Here is a 16,250-nt window from a genome sequence, read left to right as displayed (position 1 = left end):
TATTCGAAATAAGTCGATGTTTTATCATAGATACTAAAATTGTATGATTTGTAATAGGAAATTAGTTTATACAAATCACCTATTTTTTAGCATTTTTTTTTATTTGATCAAATATATAAGAATTGGAACACTAAAAGTGTTTGATTCGTATTTCTACAAATCACCTATTTTTTTTAGTATTTTTTTTTTTTTTTTATCAAATATATAAGAATTGAAAATATACTTAAACTCTCAAAATATAAGAATTAGAAATACACTCAAACTCTCCAAAGAGTTCCATGTACCTGGGGAGACTATTAGAAAATATTATCTTTCATATTAGAGTGCCACATAAGATAGAAAAAAAAGCTAACTCTCATATTAGAGTGCCACATAGGAGAGAGAAAATCCTTCTTTAAAGGTCTCTGCTTTAGTATATAGATAGTAGATATAGTAGATATATATATAGTAAGATAGTTGGATGGGGAAACATACCCTGTGACCACCTGACTCCATTTCATTTTTCTGAAAATGTTTGAAATTTTGGATACTTCGTATTGGTAGGAAATTATCATTGCATCCAAGTGGAAACAAGGACATAAATGAGAAAGATCACATTTCTCTCTATTTGGCTGTAGCCGACCAACTCTCTTCCAACTAGTTGGGAAGTATACGTATTTTTCAGGTTTTTTCTGTATGATCAGATCCGAGACAAGTATGTGAAGGTGGAAGATAATCTCTTGTCCGATTTTCTTTTATGTAGTTTGTCATGCCAACGCTTTTGCTTCACAATATTGGTAAGAATCTAAGAGAATTGTTACTGCCACTTAATTATTGCAACAATTAGACCACGCACACCCACATTGGATTTGAGCCATAAGAATATTGTGATGCTCAGATAATGGACGGAGAGTTCGCCGCTTTCATGCAATGAAGAAAGAATGGGGCTTCCCCCAATTCATATCCCTTACAACCTTCTCAATGACACTTTCGTTTTCGGAGCTGAGGTTTTTGTTTGCAAGAATAAAGGCCAAGGTGAATGTCTCTCACTTATAACAGACGCAAGTAGTATAAACTATTCATGGAAGATTGAAAGAGTTTCACAGTCGAAGGATGATTTTTATTACTCAAGGCGACTACAAATGGTAAATAAAATGGAACTATCCATTCGGCATGTGACTTATGTCATTTTCAGCTTACGAACAAGAAGAATCTTCAACTCTTCTCCATCTTATCTTCTTCTTCGTTTCTCACTTGATTCAGGCAAATTAAGCTATCTCCCAGGGGCTCTGGAATGACCAAAGATGCTAGCATTTCTGTGTATTTAACATTGGATCGTTCAACACCATTTCCTAAAGGTCAGAAAGTGTATGTAGACTACAAGCTTCGAGTCAGAGACCAAACCCAGAGCGGACACACTGAGAAGAAAAGTAAAATCTTAACTTACATTACTACATGATTCTCACGGAGTTTTCTCATAAGGTAAGCCTGAACCCCCTTTTTTTTTTCTTTCTTTTCTCAGCAGCTAACTTTTGGCTATGGCTTTCCACATTTCGTGTCACTTGATGCTCTTAACGACAAAAATACGAAGGGTTTCCTGTTGAAAGATACATGCATCATTGAGGCAGAGGTTCTTGTAACAGTTAGTAAATTTCCATAGACCCTAAACCCTACGGAGCAAGGTCCAACACCACTCTAACCTTTTAGACTCAGTTAAAGTACAACTTAATACCTTATATTACCTATGACCTCGATGCCCTCGAGGTTCTCTAAATTGTTCATCTTTGTTTTCATCTTGGGTTCAGATCTATCTGGTACAAACTATGAAAATATTATTTAAGCTTTTTTCGTTTTGTAAATTTGAATTGCCCTTCATGAATATATTTGCTCTTAGCCTCTTGCCAGTTATCAATCATACAATGCAGTATTTAGCCACATTATTTCTGGACTCCACGTTAGTAGCCTCCTTTTCTGCTCTAAATTACTGGTGACGAGAACATAGGTGAACAGTATATTATACAACCATTGTAGAAATTTGAGATTATCATACAAACATCCATGTTCGTTATTTTCGTAATACAAACACTTCAATTCAGTGTGCCAAGGACATCACGCTTGAGATGACTGCATTATCTCAAATGAATTGATTAATTTTACACCATTTCAGCACATAACAAAGGGAAAAGGAACAATAACAAGGATGAATATTTTGACATTATTTTAACGACATATGGTGTGTTCCTGTGTACATTTTCTGATTTTCCATCTGCGCTTCTTCGGGAGCATACCTGAGTCAGGTCCTACAAGCTAAGTATAATTGGTTTCCTAACTTCTGAGTTCTGACTGGATTATTTCTACACATCATGAAAAAGCCTCCGTATTTGCTCAACAGTTGTAGACATCAAGGTCACTGGACAGCGCTTATACTGTTGTGCAAACAATGAATAAATAAGATCATTTAAAGGTGAAAATTGACATGGTTCAAATTTTTGTAAGGAATGGCATGAAGTTTCCCACCTGCGATACATATCTGAATATGCATGGGTAGCAGAAAACAAACCCTGAGACTGCAACCACCGATGGATTTACACGCTTCTGCGAGCACAGGGGGCAAATTGTTCCATCGGGGTGTAATGGAATTCCCGCCTCTGCAACCTGCTTTACATGTGTTTTTTCCACAGAGTTGGATTTTATTAATTGGGAAATGAAATTATCTAAACTTAAAGAAATCACTATCCAATAGAAGCTAACTCTGGAATCACTAGTAGATGACACCATAACACCTAGTCGGTAGAAAGATTAAGATGTCATTGGTTGCGTCTCCTACCAAACAGTAAACATGTAACAAAGTGGCAGGTTCTAAATTACTTTTCTTATTAAGAAGCCCAATCTTGCAACTCAAACATTCTATGAGAGCAATTAAAAATGCAAAGATTAAAGTTGATGTGAAAGGAGACAGTAAGGAAATATGTGACAGCATGCACAACTGATTCGAGATTAAATAGGTTACATGCTCCTATATTAGCTATTGAGATTTGTTTGTGTGATCATGATTTGTTTACCAATCTCAAGTGTGTTGTGACTGTGCAAGACGAAAAACATTTTATTTAGTAAATCCCTTGCTACTTGGAACATAGACCACATGAGGGAAAATGCAGAAATGTATTAAACAATATGAGTGAAATGGTACATGACAATTACCTTTGGAGGTGGTGGCGGAGGAGGTGGTGGATATACAGTAGGAGCTGACATTCTTTCTTCCGCAGACTGGTACCACCACTCCATCATCTGTAAAATTTCAGTGGTGTGTTAGTTTCTATTAAAACTTTGGAGCATCCAACTCAAAACTAATTGGTGATGAGTGGAGATGCCCAGGAACTTATATACTGTTATGCAAGGTATTCAATATCCCATATGGAACTATATTCTCAACACGCCCCCTCACATGTGCCGTTACTTCAGCCTAATACGTGGACAACATGCCTGGGAAACCTGGAATAAACAGGGCCCTTGGGCAAAATACAATAGCTTGCTCTAATACCATATTAAACCCTAAAGCATCCAACTCGCAACCAATTGGTGGTGAGTGGAGAAGCCCGGGAACTAATAACTTTTTAGTTTTTTTTATAAACCCGGGAACTAATATACTGTTATGCAAGGCACTCAAAATCCAATTTAGGACTGTATTCTCAACTCTTCCAAACTTTTATGGTAGGTGACGCTAGATGAAGGAAAAGAGCAAGCCTGAGTTTAATACTTTGACTGACGAAACATCTGAACTAATCAAATGCATGCATCTCCCTTTATGTCTTTTGAACTAAACATCACCAATATTCTAATTTGATATGAGTGCAATCATCTTGCTTAATACCAGCAAAACAAACTTCCCATTGGCTCCTAGGGTCCAAGGAAAACAAAACCAATCTGACTTCCCTCCTTGACTATCCGCCCATTAAAAACAAATCAAAACAACAACCATTCAGTTCCATCTATTCATCAAACAAGAAACATTTTTAATGAATGACATCAACCAAGGGACATTATGTTCATATGCAGTCATTCACGTGCACTATTGACATGTCTACGTCCATTGTGATAATAATTAAAGAATAGGACAGTGAATGCAACATGAACCGAAGAATTGTTATATAAGATATGAAAGTATTGCATTACCAACCACAGATCACACAGCAATGTTCACAAAATAGCAATGGCACACTCACTTTGAAGAAGAACACTGCAGCAATGAGACCAGTTTGTGCATAGTCCAGTGTGGTGTACATACAACTCAGTAACACTCTTTGTAATGTCTGAAAAATGAAAAAGCATTCGAACGAGAAAATTAAATAGAGCTCAAACACTATCAATTACATGTAAACTGTGTAAGATAATTTATACCTTTAACCAAGGAGGTCCACGAAGTCTCTCACGCTCCCGGCTCCTTATTTTTGAAATTCTAGAAGAAGTGTCCATCTACCTTGACATCAAAACAAATTAAAATTAAGTACAAGGTACTGAGCTTTTGGAAGGAAGGAAAACAAGTGTAAATGGCCCCATCATGTCCTATTTATGAGGATAAAGGGAACATAAGCATAAGAACAGAAAAACGGGCTTATAAAGCCATGTTACCAAGACACGCCAACTTTCACTACGTGATAATAAGAATAACCCCAACGGCTACGAGATGATTTAGTAATGGGGCATCCCTAACTACCCTAATAATTATTCGATATAGAGGTCAACATGGATAGTTGTATATCTGGTTTTCACCTTTACTAAGCCAACACCATAACAAGGAAATCATATGCCATCATCACAACCCATCAAAAGGACAATCAAGTCAACATTGCCTGGGGTATCCACATTGCCAATTTTTTTCCGATAAGGGTATTATTGTCCACATAAACTTAAATTTGCAGGTGAAATATTCTCACAAGTATTGTAACCAGCCCTTGGCTCATCTCCATGCAGGCCCATGAGACATCCTCAATTTAGTGTAGTAGTATCAAACATAAATTTGTGTCATGATAGTTCTCAATTCTCATAAATATGTTATCTACGTGTTTGGGATGGTAAGCAGGTAATCCAACCATAAAGTTCAATGCAATTTGAGTAAATAGAAAGCGACTGGAGAAAGCTTACCAGCTCTTGTCCTGTTGCACGACAGACATGAATGCCAAGTGCATGCAATCCAGGGGAATAAAATCCAGTAGCATCCAACAGATATAACAGCTGGTAAGCAAATGTGAGTCCTGCACCAATTTACTATAGAGCTGAGAGCCTGAGACTGAGCATTCAATGGCAGATATTTGCAGAAGGTACAACTGAAAATAAAAGCCAACAAAGAGACTATAACTCTTATGATTACTTAAGGATAGCTAAGAGTGCCTAGAAATCATTAATCCTGGTTCTCTCATCCGAGTTGATGTTCTGTACAGATACAAGTCAAATCAATGTAGAACTGTGAAGGAGATCATCCAATAGTCTTATTGTTTTGTTCAAAATTCTTTAAATCAGAGAACTTTTATCATGGAACTAAATTAATGTATAAAGGTAATGCCATGCTCAAAATACAACATTGACAGGTTGTTCATGTGCATCCATAACTTTCAGAAAAGGATCATGAAAAACAATCTAAATATGAATTAGATATAATGGTTAGCAAGATATTCATTAAAATCAGTTCACGAAATGGTAGTTTCATTAAAACAAAGAATGGTTTGTTTTCTTCAAGATAGGGCACGAGTCGAGCTACAAATATAAAGAATGAAATTTCAACTCCCATGTCATATAAATAGAAGACATGTAAGCAACAATTACAATATGATGCATTTGATAGTCTCGGAGGAATATTAGGCCTCATGCATAATGCTTTAAGTAGAGACCTTCAACAACATATAATAGACTGCACCGAGTTTTATCATCGTCAATAAGCTCCACTAGTGCAGTAACATTGGCTTAAACTCATATTCACTGCAAAACTTGCTTCCACTAAATAAGCCATTTTACAGGAGACTCAAACCCGTACCACTCGGAAACCAATTTTTTATATTTGCATACTTTTTCCCACTATTACCTCATTACATGTTTCTTCCTACCTGTTCACGGTTTGCCCCCTCGTAAGTCGTAACCCTTAGTGTTCCCGATTTCCCACATCAAGCAAAAAAGTTTAGAGGCCATTTCCAATTTAGCTTTGCCGAATCATTTATGACACGCCCTTCATACTATGGCAACTCCGTAATCTACTACAAATGAAACAACAATATTACATAGCCACACCTGACTAATGACTAATATGCACTTGAGAATAATATGTAAGATCTAGATACTCATACAACAAGGATATTAAAATGATGTGAGTGAGTTTACTGTTTGAAAGCAAACCAAAATAATCCTTCAAACTGATGTAGCTTCTAAACAGCGAAATCTACCTTCATTGCCTGCATGTATCCATGGGTAGCAAGCACCAATAATTGCCTCAATCCTCTTCTGAATGTGTGTCCATCGCGAACCTTCCGAACTCAAAGTTCCTGAGGTAACATGAGAAGTTTCACCGCTATCAAAATAGTCAGAATCATCAAATCTCACATCACTCGGTCCCCATAGACTAGCTTGAAGTGTAGCTTCCCTCTCTTTGTTGTAGATAGAATGCAACTTTGATTTGAAATATGGCAGAACAACCTACAAGATCAAGTAGAAACTGAATATCAATATGTGAACTTGAACGGGGGAATACGCATACACATACATAGAAATATGCGTGCTCCAAAAGATTGTAAGCAAATTAGATAATAGAGTTTATTCCAGGAAGCAAAGGCAAAAACTATCACAATAATGAAATACAATTTAAAAAGTAAAAAAGATATGTAAAAGCGAGACTGCAAAACGCTACAAAAAGGCGCAACAGAGATTGCTAAAGAAGAAGGTTGTACCAGAAATGCAACAGAGAGGACTCTTTGGTGCTTCTCTAGTCCCGAATGATGAAGCCTATCACCTTCTTTTGTATGAGAATTGTCCTTGCTCACTTTTAACTTCACTGCTCTCCTTCGCAAGCCATACAGAGACTCGGCAAAAGAAGCCTCTGCAAACAAGTTTGTAAACCAGAAAACAAGTGTGAAACGTCAAGTGAGGTAATGACTACAAGTTGGGAACTCTATTCACCCAATTCATCCTTATCGAGACCAACCAACTCAAATATTATTGGAAAGGAAATCAAACTCCCAAATCCCAATAACTAGATCTCAGCCAAGTCACTGTTCAACAATCTTTACATAAAATACATTGATGACATGCATATGACAACATGACCAAGTGCTAAATCACACATGGATGACATATATAGAAGAGCAGTAATAATCGACATGAATGACGTGGACATGACAATATGTTGATAGTTGATACATCAACTCTCACTAGGAATTTGTCATGCACTTATTGGTCACCTTATACCTTGCACAATTCTAATACATGTTTTCGTTCATCAAGCACATAAGTTTTTGTGGCTAGCAGTTGTGTGACACTGTCATACTGTGGGAGGTCGTGGGTTCAAACCGAAAGCAGTGACTAGGGAGTTTAATTACTCGTGCAACGATGGCTCTTCGATAGTCAATACGTTCTGGGGCTGGTGCCCTTGAGACACGGTGACGTGGTTTCCGAGCAGTCGAATAGTTTCTGAGCCAAAACATGCTCCTAGAAGTCGTATATTTGTTGTCAATGTCCAAGATAAACAACGTTCGATGAGATCCACTTTGTGGATTTCCAAGAAGAAGTAAACTACATATTTAGTTAGAGAAATGCTAAAGCAGGCTACCCACTTTGCGAATTCCATACATGTCACCTCAAAAAAAAAATGTCTTGGGATTCAACAATGTACTTCATAGTTCAAATACCAAGACCAAAATAATTTCTTTTAGTGATGTGGCATGTATGAAATTCACAAAGTGGGTTGCCTTCTAGCTTTGCTCTAATCCTCGTTCGAAAATCCCAACGAACTCTTTGAAACTTTAATACCAAAATTAAGAGGATACGCAGTCTGCTAAACAAACAAAACAATGGGCAATCTCTAAAACACCTGAAAACACAAGCAATAACTCAAAATTAACAAAACAGACAGCATAACAAGAAGAAAAAACAAACCTGTAGTTCTCAAGCTATGAGTTTCAAGGACCAACATCAACAATGCAAAGAACTCATCATCATAATCCAACACTTTATGTAGAAAAGTTCTTCTCAAAGCCAAAACCTGCATCAAACCAACCAAAAAAACAATTACCCAAACCTTAAATTAACTAAAAAACATCCAAAAATCATAAATTTAAAAACAAAAAGGTGGGACTTACACCAATGGAGTATGTTAAAGCAGCTCTTAGACTTGCTGGAAGTTGTTGTGCTGCTGCCATTTCAAAGAAAGTGGGACGAACCCCTTGTCCACCCACTTGAAACAACATATTTTTTTGAGATTTCAAGTTTGATTAAGTGTTGGGGTTTTTGAGGAATGAGCTCAATGAAGCACAGAAAGAAGGGGGTTCTTCAAATTGCTTTGATTTTGGGTTGGAAATTTACCAAATTCCTATTTTCGATTTCTAGTAGTGGAGGTCTGGAGGAGAGAGAGAAGGGTTTTTTTATGGCAGAATTAAAATGAAATTTGGGAGAGAAACAATTAATTTTACAAAAATACCCCTGTTCGGTTTGGATTTTGTTCATTGATTTCTGATTTAGATTTGGTGATCGAACGGCCGAAATTTTGCTGCCTACCTAGCCGGACGTATAATTGATGTCTACGAGATTGTGATCTATTGATATGTTTTTTGAATGAAGGCCAAGAATGGAAATACAAAAGTTCAATTTTGTTGAGGTTCTCTTAAGATTGTCTTAAGAAAGGATATCAGTAGTCCTAGGATTATACACCAATTTTCACTTGCAAAATTTAGGTTTTGAATCTTACTTGTTAATGCTTATTCATGTACTTATCTTAATTTAAATATTAGTTGTCAAAGACTAAAACATAAATGAAATTTGACTAAATATGCTCCATTTAGTAGGGATTTGATTTTCTTATGTGTCATAATTTATTTGTATTTTGTGTTGGTATTAATAGGCTACATCAACATCTCAACTTCGTTTCGTGTGGTCTCTCAGATTTAATATGTATTCAATTTAAGTCTAGAACCAGTTTAATGTTTATTCTCTTCTACTTTTCATTCCTATAACTCATTGTACATTTTTTATTGTACAGCTTTATTGGCTGAGATTAAAGAAATAAAGAGGACGATGTCCTTCTTGCAGTTGCTGTTGGGAATAGACGTTCTATAATTCCTAATATAGAATTTGAGTATTCTGATTCAGACATCCATGAAGACTTACATCAGATCATAAAATACTCATGTAATGAGGTCTGTACAACCACAGAACAGTTGGAGAAAGTTATGAGGATCTGGACGACTTTTTTAGAACCAATGTTGGGTATTCCTCCTAGGCAACAGGGGACAGAGGACAGTGAAGATGTTGTAAAGGCTAAAAGTCATGTAAAAAGTCGTGTAGCAAGTATAGGAGAAAGCAATGGCAGTCCAGATGATGAAGTTGCTATCGATAATGTCAAGCAACCCAACTCTCTTAGCAACGAAGATGACAACATTCCACCTGAACAAGCAAGTTTTTGCAGGGATGGATTTGTAAATGGGGGAAAAGCTAAAGAAGATGGTGTTCATGGTATAGATCAAATTAGCTGTAGGAGAGATGCTCTTCAAAATGGAAGAATGTCGAATAATGTTCCTGTGGTTGAGAAATCAGCAATAATTAGCGCACAAGCTAATTCTAATAAAAAGCTAACCAACAACAATGCTTCACTTGCTATTAGAGCACAACAAAGTCATGATAACCCCTCAAACATAAATTGCTTATTTGTCATCACTTTTCTATTTTGAAGGTTATAATTTGGATTTATGACTGCTGTGATACTTTCTCATTGCAAGGGCTTAGTGTAACACCACCCAAAACCTGTCATGCTTGTCACAGCCCGATTTTCTAAACAATTAAAATAATAAATATTTGAAATATAAATATCTCAAACATCATTATGTTCAATTGTCTAAAAACCCAGGCTATGACGGGGTGATACAACACATGTCAAAACCTAAAACCCACATCACAACAGGATCAACTTAACAACAAAAATCTCCAAATTCCTCAACTATCACTTTATTCAGAACTTTCTTCCATCCCAATACAAACATAAACAAACTTTAAGAATAAAAATTTCCAACATCGTATTCTCATGTCATATAAAAATGTAACCTACGTTATTACATCATTCCAAAGATCAGACCTAATAAATTAAACTCCCGGGCTGCTCGCCTCCAGAAATCCAAATCACACGCCATGGTTCCATTGCCTTCCACCTATGTTCCTAAGAACACACCCACGTTGCCAAAACAAAGCAAACATGGGTCAAAAAATTGAATTTCTTTGGTATGAGTAGAATAACCACATATAAACATTATCATACTTTAATTATCCAAATAACCACTTTATATTTTCCCATAACTTAATCATTATCGGCTTGGAAGGCAGTAGTTCCGTCATTTCAACCCAAGATAACGTCTTCCCAAGCAAGACTTCCATTATATTAACTCATTCAAATCACTCATTTTAATATCTAAATCATTGCATTAACACTTACCGATATATCCACTCACCAGATAAGGGTAGGACCGGCGTCCTCCAAGAAAATGTTATTAAGTCCTACCCTCCCCAAAAGAAAAAGTTAGAACTTCTATATAATATGTGTAGATATCCTATAGGTATTCAGAAGTAAACCCAAACACACTCGCAATTTCAAATTAATTTCTCTTATTAATTAATCAATTACTTTTCTTATACACATATTTCACAACCTATGTACCTTAGGTCATTCCCGCCACATTCAAGGAATACCTAACCTTACATTCCTGTACACTCAAGGAATACAACTAACCCGCAAGGCGTATACCTTAGTTCCTCTCTAGGGTAGTCCAAACAATCTGGTCATTCATGGCACATTCAATGAATACCCGGGTCATTCATGGCACATTCAATGAATACCCCTATATAACGCTAACGGGCCATTTATGACACATTCAATAAATGCCCACCTAACATATGACATCAACAGTCATAAAAGTCAATTATGAAATTTTAGGCGTGGAGAATTCTAAAAGAGTGCGGTAAATTTATTTACGCATTATTGAACTTTATTTTATATATCATTTAAGATAACGAATGCGTATCTTGATTTCTGTATTTTTTATTTACGCGTTATTAATTTCAGGGATGTCTTAGTGTCATAACGTTGTATATAATAAAATACAGCAAAATCACATAGTAGTTAATACACATACACACGTATATATAGAGGTCTTAGCCTAAAGTCAAGTATGATAATAGCCCTAGACCTATCTTAATAACCCAAATCATAATCCGAGTTAAAAGGTCAAATTTGGTCAACTGGTCAAAGTCAACCCTGGTCAAAGTCAACCATTATGGTCGAAGTCCAACTGTCGTTTCTATATTCAACAGGTTCAGGGTCATAGCCATGGTTCATGACTAAAGTCAAAGTGCGTGGCTCATGGGCTCGTGACTAAGGTCATAGTTCGGACCCAACTGGCCAAGCCCAAACCTTAGAACCCGAAAGTCTCAAACCAACTTATTTATTCCACCTGACCCAATTGGGGTCATAAGGACCAGCCCACATAAATTAGAAACCGGTCCAAAGAAAACTAATTAAACTGGTCCAAAACACAAATGGGTTCGGCCCAACCATCGAATTAAACTGGCCCAATCAATATTAGAAACGGGCCCAAAAACTTATACTGAACAGGCCCAAAACAGCTAATTAGTTTGGCCCAAATCCGGAATAGAACTCGGCCCACAACTAACACTAAACTGAAATTTCGGTCCAACCACTATTGAAATTTCGGCCAAGCCAATAAAACATTTCGGCCCAACCACTTAAAATAGAAATGGGCCCAACACAACTAATGGGAAAAGGGCCCAAACAAAATTAAAACAAAGTCGGCCCAACCAAAACCAAAACCGGGCCCAAGCCCCAAGCCCAAATTCGGTCATCTTCCTCACAGCTCTAGCAGCTCCACCACCAGCAAAAAAATCCGGCCACCAAAAGCTCTAATCGACCACCCACTTTGACCCCATGGTTTCACTCCCTATAACCAACCCTACAACTTTACTCAAAGCCACAAACTCAATTCTTAAGTTTAAAAACTTCAAACAAAACTGGATCTGGAACCTTCATTGCCGCCATTAATGGTCTGCGACAAGCTTCCAACAAAGATTCACGCCTCCTCACTACCCCCTCACACACACCCCTCACAACCAAACATCAACCCATTCATCCACAAAACTCAACAACCAATTAAACCCAAGAAAAAAAACCCAACACCTACGCCATTAACGCCTCCAAGCTTCATCGCCCTCACTCGACATCCCCACACACACAACCCAACAAACCATTCAAGCCGGCGAAATTAAAACAAACAAAACGATTTACGTGGGTCGACGCATTATTGTCGTCTGTCGGAAGCTTCGACAGAGCTTGCCCGACATCAACCAACGAATTTCAACCAACAAAACGCGAAAACGCGTCTTCAAACCATACAACAAACAACAATGACGATCCACTCATAGAGGTTTCTTGGCGAGTTATCGATCCGCCATTAAAACCTCCGAGTTCGAACAGTTTACCCAATTAACAAAGTTCACGACGGTTTAATAACAAAATTCAAATTTAACAAAGTTTAATAAAACGGATGTACCGCGAAAACGATAAATCCAAAGGAAATAGCAAAATAGCTACTCACCTTAACTAACTTCGGCCAATTTTCCTAGCCCGAATCGTCGTGCTCCACCCTCTCCAAAGAAACCAGACTTCTTTCTCCGCTCCATTTTTTTATATTTTATTATCTTCCAAACCCTATTCTCTAGAACAATGTGTTTATATACTTGGGTCCGAAACCCAAGCCCAACACCGACTCGGGCCCAAAACCAAGCCCACGTATCCCCGAGTCCAATCCGACAAATTTTTAAAATAAATAATTAAATTAATTAATTAAATAGAAAAATACGTATAAAAAAACACGGGGTGTTATAATGCTGCTGTTGAGGGTGCGCTTGAGGCTGGACTTTCAAATGAAGCCATACCTTCATCACATGTATGAGCTTACATTAGGATCCCTTGAAGGTCCTAACTATCCTAGTTAATAGAGATGTGCAGTGTACGAATGAAAACCTAGAATAAGCACAGACTATTATGGCCATATTTTTTCCGTAGCTTGATACTAAATTCTTTTACTGCAATGATCACAAAACTCTTGGCTTATTGTTAGTCTGGATTAGGTCTAAGTAGCTATTCGGTGCTCAAAGTACATTTCTCATTCCCTGTAGGATGGTGATAGTACAAAACCAGTTATAGCGACAAATGGGGTGTTGGCAGAAAGCACTAAGGTTGATGATTCTGTTGGTCATAGCAAGGTCGATAGAGAAGAGGGTGAGTTTTTTCCAACTGAAGGTTTTGAAGAGGATAATTTTCGAGTCTATAAAACTTCTGGCACAGATGTCGTGCCAAAAGCTAAGGAATCTACTCCAAAGAGGCAATATGAAGCCAAACATGGACAAGAAGCATTATGCCGTCGTGAGGCAGGAGGCGAAAATGGTGCTGATGCTGATGATGAGGGGGAGGAAAGTGCACAAAGATTGATGGAGGAAAGTGATAATGCTTCCATGGCTGGTGAAGATGTTTCAGGGAGTGAGTCTGGTGAAGGTGACGAATGCTCTCGGGAAGATCATGAAGAAGATGAGGAAGATGTAAGTCATGATACCAAGGCAGAAAGTGAAGGAGGGGCTGAGGGGACTGCTGATGCACATGATGTATACGGAGATAGCATGTCATTGCCATGTTCTAAGTGTTTTCTAGAGAATGTGAAGCCTCTTGCAAAACATTGCAAAACATGTCCCTTCTTTGTTGCATGGCAAAGAAAAGAAAAATTCTCGAATTTTTTATGGGAACGACTCCTTGTATGTGGTTTTTAGGCTTCATGAGGTAAGAATTTGTTTTACTTTTTTCATAAATATACACTCCTTGTAGATACAAATCTTATTTGAAATTATTCATGAATACATGGTTTAATCGTTGGTCACAGACACTTTATGAGAGAATGCTGATAGGAAAAAAGAGCTCATCGTCTCGTGAAAGGAAATGGAGAACTTCAAAGGATTTAGGCCAACCTGACTACTACGCCTGGTGGTTTAATTTCTGACGGGATGTCCTATGTAAAGTGGATTGGTATATACTGATTTGGATTCTCCTGTTTGCAGATTACTGAATGCCATATACAATTTAATTGATGGTACTTCTGACAATACAAAGTTCGAGGATGAATGCAGAGCTATAGTTGGAACTCAGGCATATATTCTGTTCACATTAGACAAGTTAATACATAAACTTGTCAAGCAGGTAAGCTATGTTCTTTTGGTTTTGAATTAGGTCTTAGGTTTTCCCTCTTGTTGATAAAGGATTTATGCTTGGTACTAGTAGTATAGCAGCATGGATATTATTCTTATTCGTGGTTAATACAACTTCAAACGGTTGCGACTGATGAAATGGACAATAAGCTTCTTCAACTGCATGCATATGAGAACTCAAGGAAACCTATAAGATTTGTGGATTTAATCAGTATACCATGAAAATGCTCGTGTCCTCCACGATGAGAATATATATCGATTTGAATGTGAAGTCTTCAGTTGCCAGTTTTTAGTTTCCTTAAGCAGGGTGACTTTTCTTGGATTGCCATGATAATTTTCTTTTCTTTGTTGTGCAGTCTTCTAGTCCAACCCGTTTGTCTATACAGCTGATGGATTATGGTTATGAAAAGCCTGAAGTAACTGCTGTTTCCATAGACCCTAATTTTGCAAGTTATCTGCACGATGAATTCCTGTCAGTTGTTCCTTGCGAGGTATTTAACAAGGCACATCCACATAGTAGTAACTTTTTACGGATTTCTTTAATTCAATGGTTCATATTAATTTCAAGCAAAAATAAGCGAAAATATGCTACTGAAGACGAGTTTTCTGCTTCATGCACTGCCATGGAAGGAGTTAGAGTGTCCAATGGTCTTAAGTGTAAGATAGCTTGCAATTCATCGAAGGTATCACAGGCTGTGTTCTCTAGTCTCAATGTTTAAGTATCTTTCTTGTGCTCTCGTATAGTTTTGTTATATGGGTGTGTTCATGGCTGTGGTAGGTATCTTATGTTTTGGACACCGAAGATTATTTGTATCGAATGAAATGTAAACAGGGAAAGCTCTCATGCCATGACCAGGCAAACTGCTCAAATGGCAATGCTCTTAAAGTACACAGATTCCACAAATTTTTATCCTCCTAATGCCGTTGGTGCATTGATGGTAAATTTGTTACTTATTTTTAGGGTTTTAGACCACCCCCAACTTTAACGTCAACTAGGTTTGACTCTCATCATTTTCGGTTCGAGATCTCTACAACCGGTTACAGAAATTGATCTCTGTAACTGTGTTATCTCACTGTCGATTCGAAATCGAGATGTGTGTGTGTGCCTCGATACCTGTGTGAATACTCCGAGATGTGTGTGTGTGCGTCGAGATACGAGACGTGTGTGTGTGGTACAGAGATCAATCTCTGTACCCGGTTATAGAGGAACCGGACTCTTGACAGTTAGTCGGGTTTTTCATTTTCTTCTAATAAAAAATAATAATAATTAATAATCTAAAACTTCTATGATGAAATGCTGACTATTCCCTTCGTGATAATAGTAGATAAAAATCATTTATATATTTTTGCAGTTCAGAAATCATCACATGCATAACAAATTCCCTAGGAGCTGATTTTCGCAACTGTCCTGCTTGATGTTGTTGTTAAGTGTAACACTGAAGCAGAATTTTTGGACTGGCAACTCTATCAAATTTTTCATATTTTTTTTCTTGTTTAGTTAGCCGATGAATAACCACATAACGGGTCATATGGCTCGTAAAAATCGACAATGTAATGTTTTATATATACTCTTATGGGCGTATTGAGCCACCATCTTGTAAATAGCAGTAATTACTGATGTGTAACTTTGGATCATGTAAAGCTCAACCCTCAACCATTTAGGGAACTAGTGCCAGGTATCCTTTCAAATGGTAAAAGTACGAGTTTTTCGTTAAAACATTTGACATTTTAGGTAGATATTGTTGGAGTTATCCCTCACA

At 37.3% G+C, this 16,250-nt stretch overlaps 1 protein-coding gene, 1 long non-coding RNA gene and 1 pseudogene across 4 annotated transcripts; 2 read left to right on the top strand and 1 right to left on the bottom strand.

The window, feature by feature from the left end:
• Window positions 1-631: 631 nt before the first annotated feature.
• On the top strand, window positions 632-3,154 carry LOC147523027 (uncharacterized). The gene is made up of 3 exons (XR_015215499.1): window positions 632-776; window positions 878-1,124; window positions 1,243-3,154. It is a non-coding gene; the product is annotated as an uncharacterized LOC147523027 (long non-coding RNA).
• On the bottom strand, window positions 2,005-8,865 carry LOC147523026 (peroxisome biogenesis protein 12-like). Of its 2 annotated transcripts, none has more exons than XM_086596600.1 (10): window positions 8,319-8,865; window positions 8,116-8,221; window positions 6,912-7,060; window positions 6,411-6,660; window positions 5,122-5,231; window positions 4,378-4,452; window positions 4,203-4,289; window positions 3,181-3,267; window positions 2,497-2,637; window positions 2,005-2,405 (listed from the first exon to the last, which is right to left on the bottom strand). In XM_086596600.1, the coding sequence occupies exons 1-10, from the start codon at window positions 8,424-8,426 to the stop codon at window positions 2,334-2,336; spliced, it is 1,185 nt and encodes a 394-aa protein (XP_086452726.1). In that variant the 5' UTR covers window positions 8,427-8,865; the 3' UTR covers window positions 2,005-2,333. The 2 variants fall into 2 exon arrangements, with proteins under 2 accessions (XP_086452726.1, XP_086452732.1); XM_086596606.1 differs by having other exon boundaries at window positions 2,497-2,634; window positions 8,319-8,857.
• Window positions 8,474-15,422, top strand: LOC147523025 (paired amphipathic helix protein Sin3-like 3; annotated as a pseudogene). Its single transcript, XR_015200209.1, has 9 exons — window positions 8,474-8,573; window positions 9,244-9,846; window positions 13,114-13,181; window positions 13,414-14,068; window positions 14,169-14,269; window positions 14,344-14,478; window positions 14,601-14,761; window positions 14,847-15,173; window positions 15,269-15,422. The product of XR_015200209.1 is annotated as a paired amphipathic helix protein Sin3-like 3 (transcript).
• Window positions 15,423-16,250: the final 828 nt, after the last annotated feature.

The sequence above is a fragment of the Coptis chinensis genome, chromosome 1 (assembly GCF_015680905.1).
Source record: "Coptis chinensis isolate HL-2020 chromosome 1, ASM1568090v1, whole genome shotgun sequence".
NCBI lineage: Eukaryota > Viridiplantae > Streptophyta > Magnoliopsida > Ranunculales > Ranunculaceae > Coptis > Coptis chinensis.
The sequence above is the reverse complement of the archived record's forward strand: the minus strand, read 5'-3'. Positions and strand labels throughout refer to the sequence as shown.

Coding starts and splice junctions, on each gene's coding strand:
- LOC147523026 (XM_086596600.1), bottom strand. CDS start 8,426: ATGTTGTTTCAAGTGGGTGGACAAGGGGTTCGTCCCACTTTCTTTGAA. Junction 7,061..8,115: donor TCATAGCTTGAGAACTACAG/GTTTGTTTTTTC, acceptor ACTTGTTTGCAG/AGGCTTCTTTTGCCGAGTCT. Junction 3,268..4,202: donor CTGCAGTGTTCTTCTTCAAA/GTGAGTGTGCCA, acceptor GAAATTTTACAG/ATGATGGAGTGGTGGTACCA.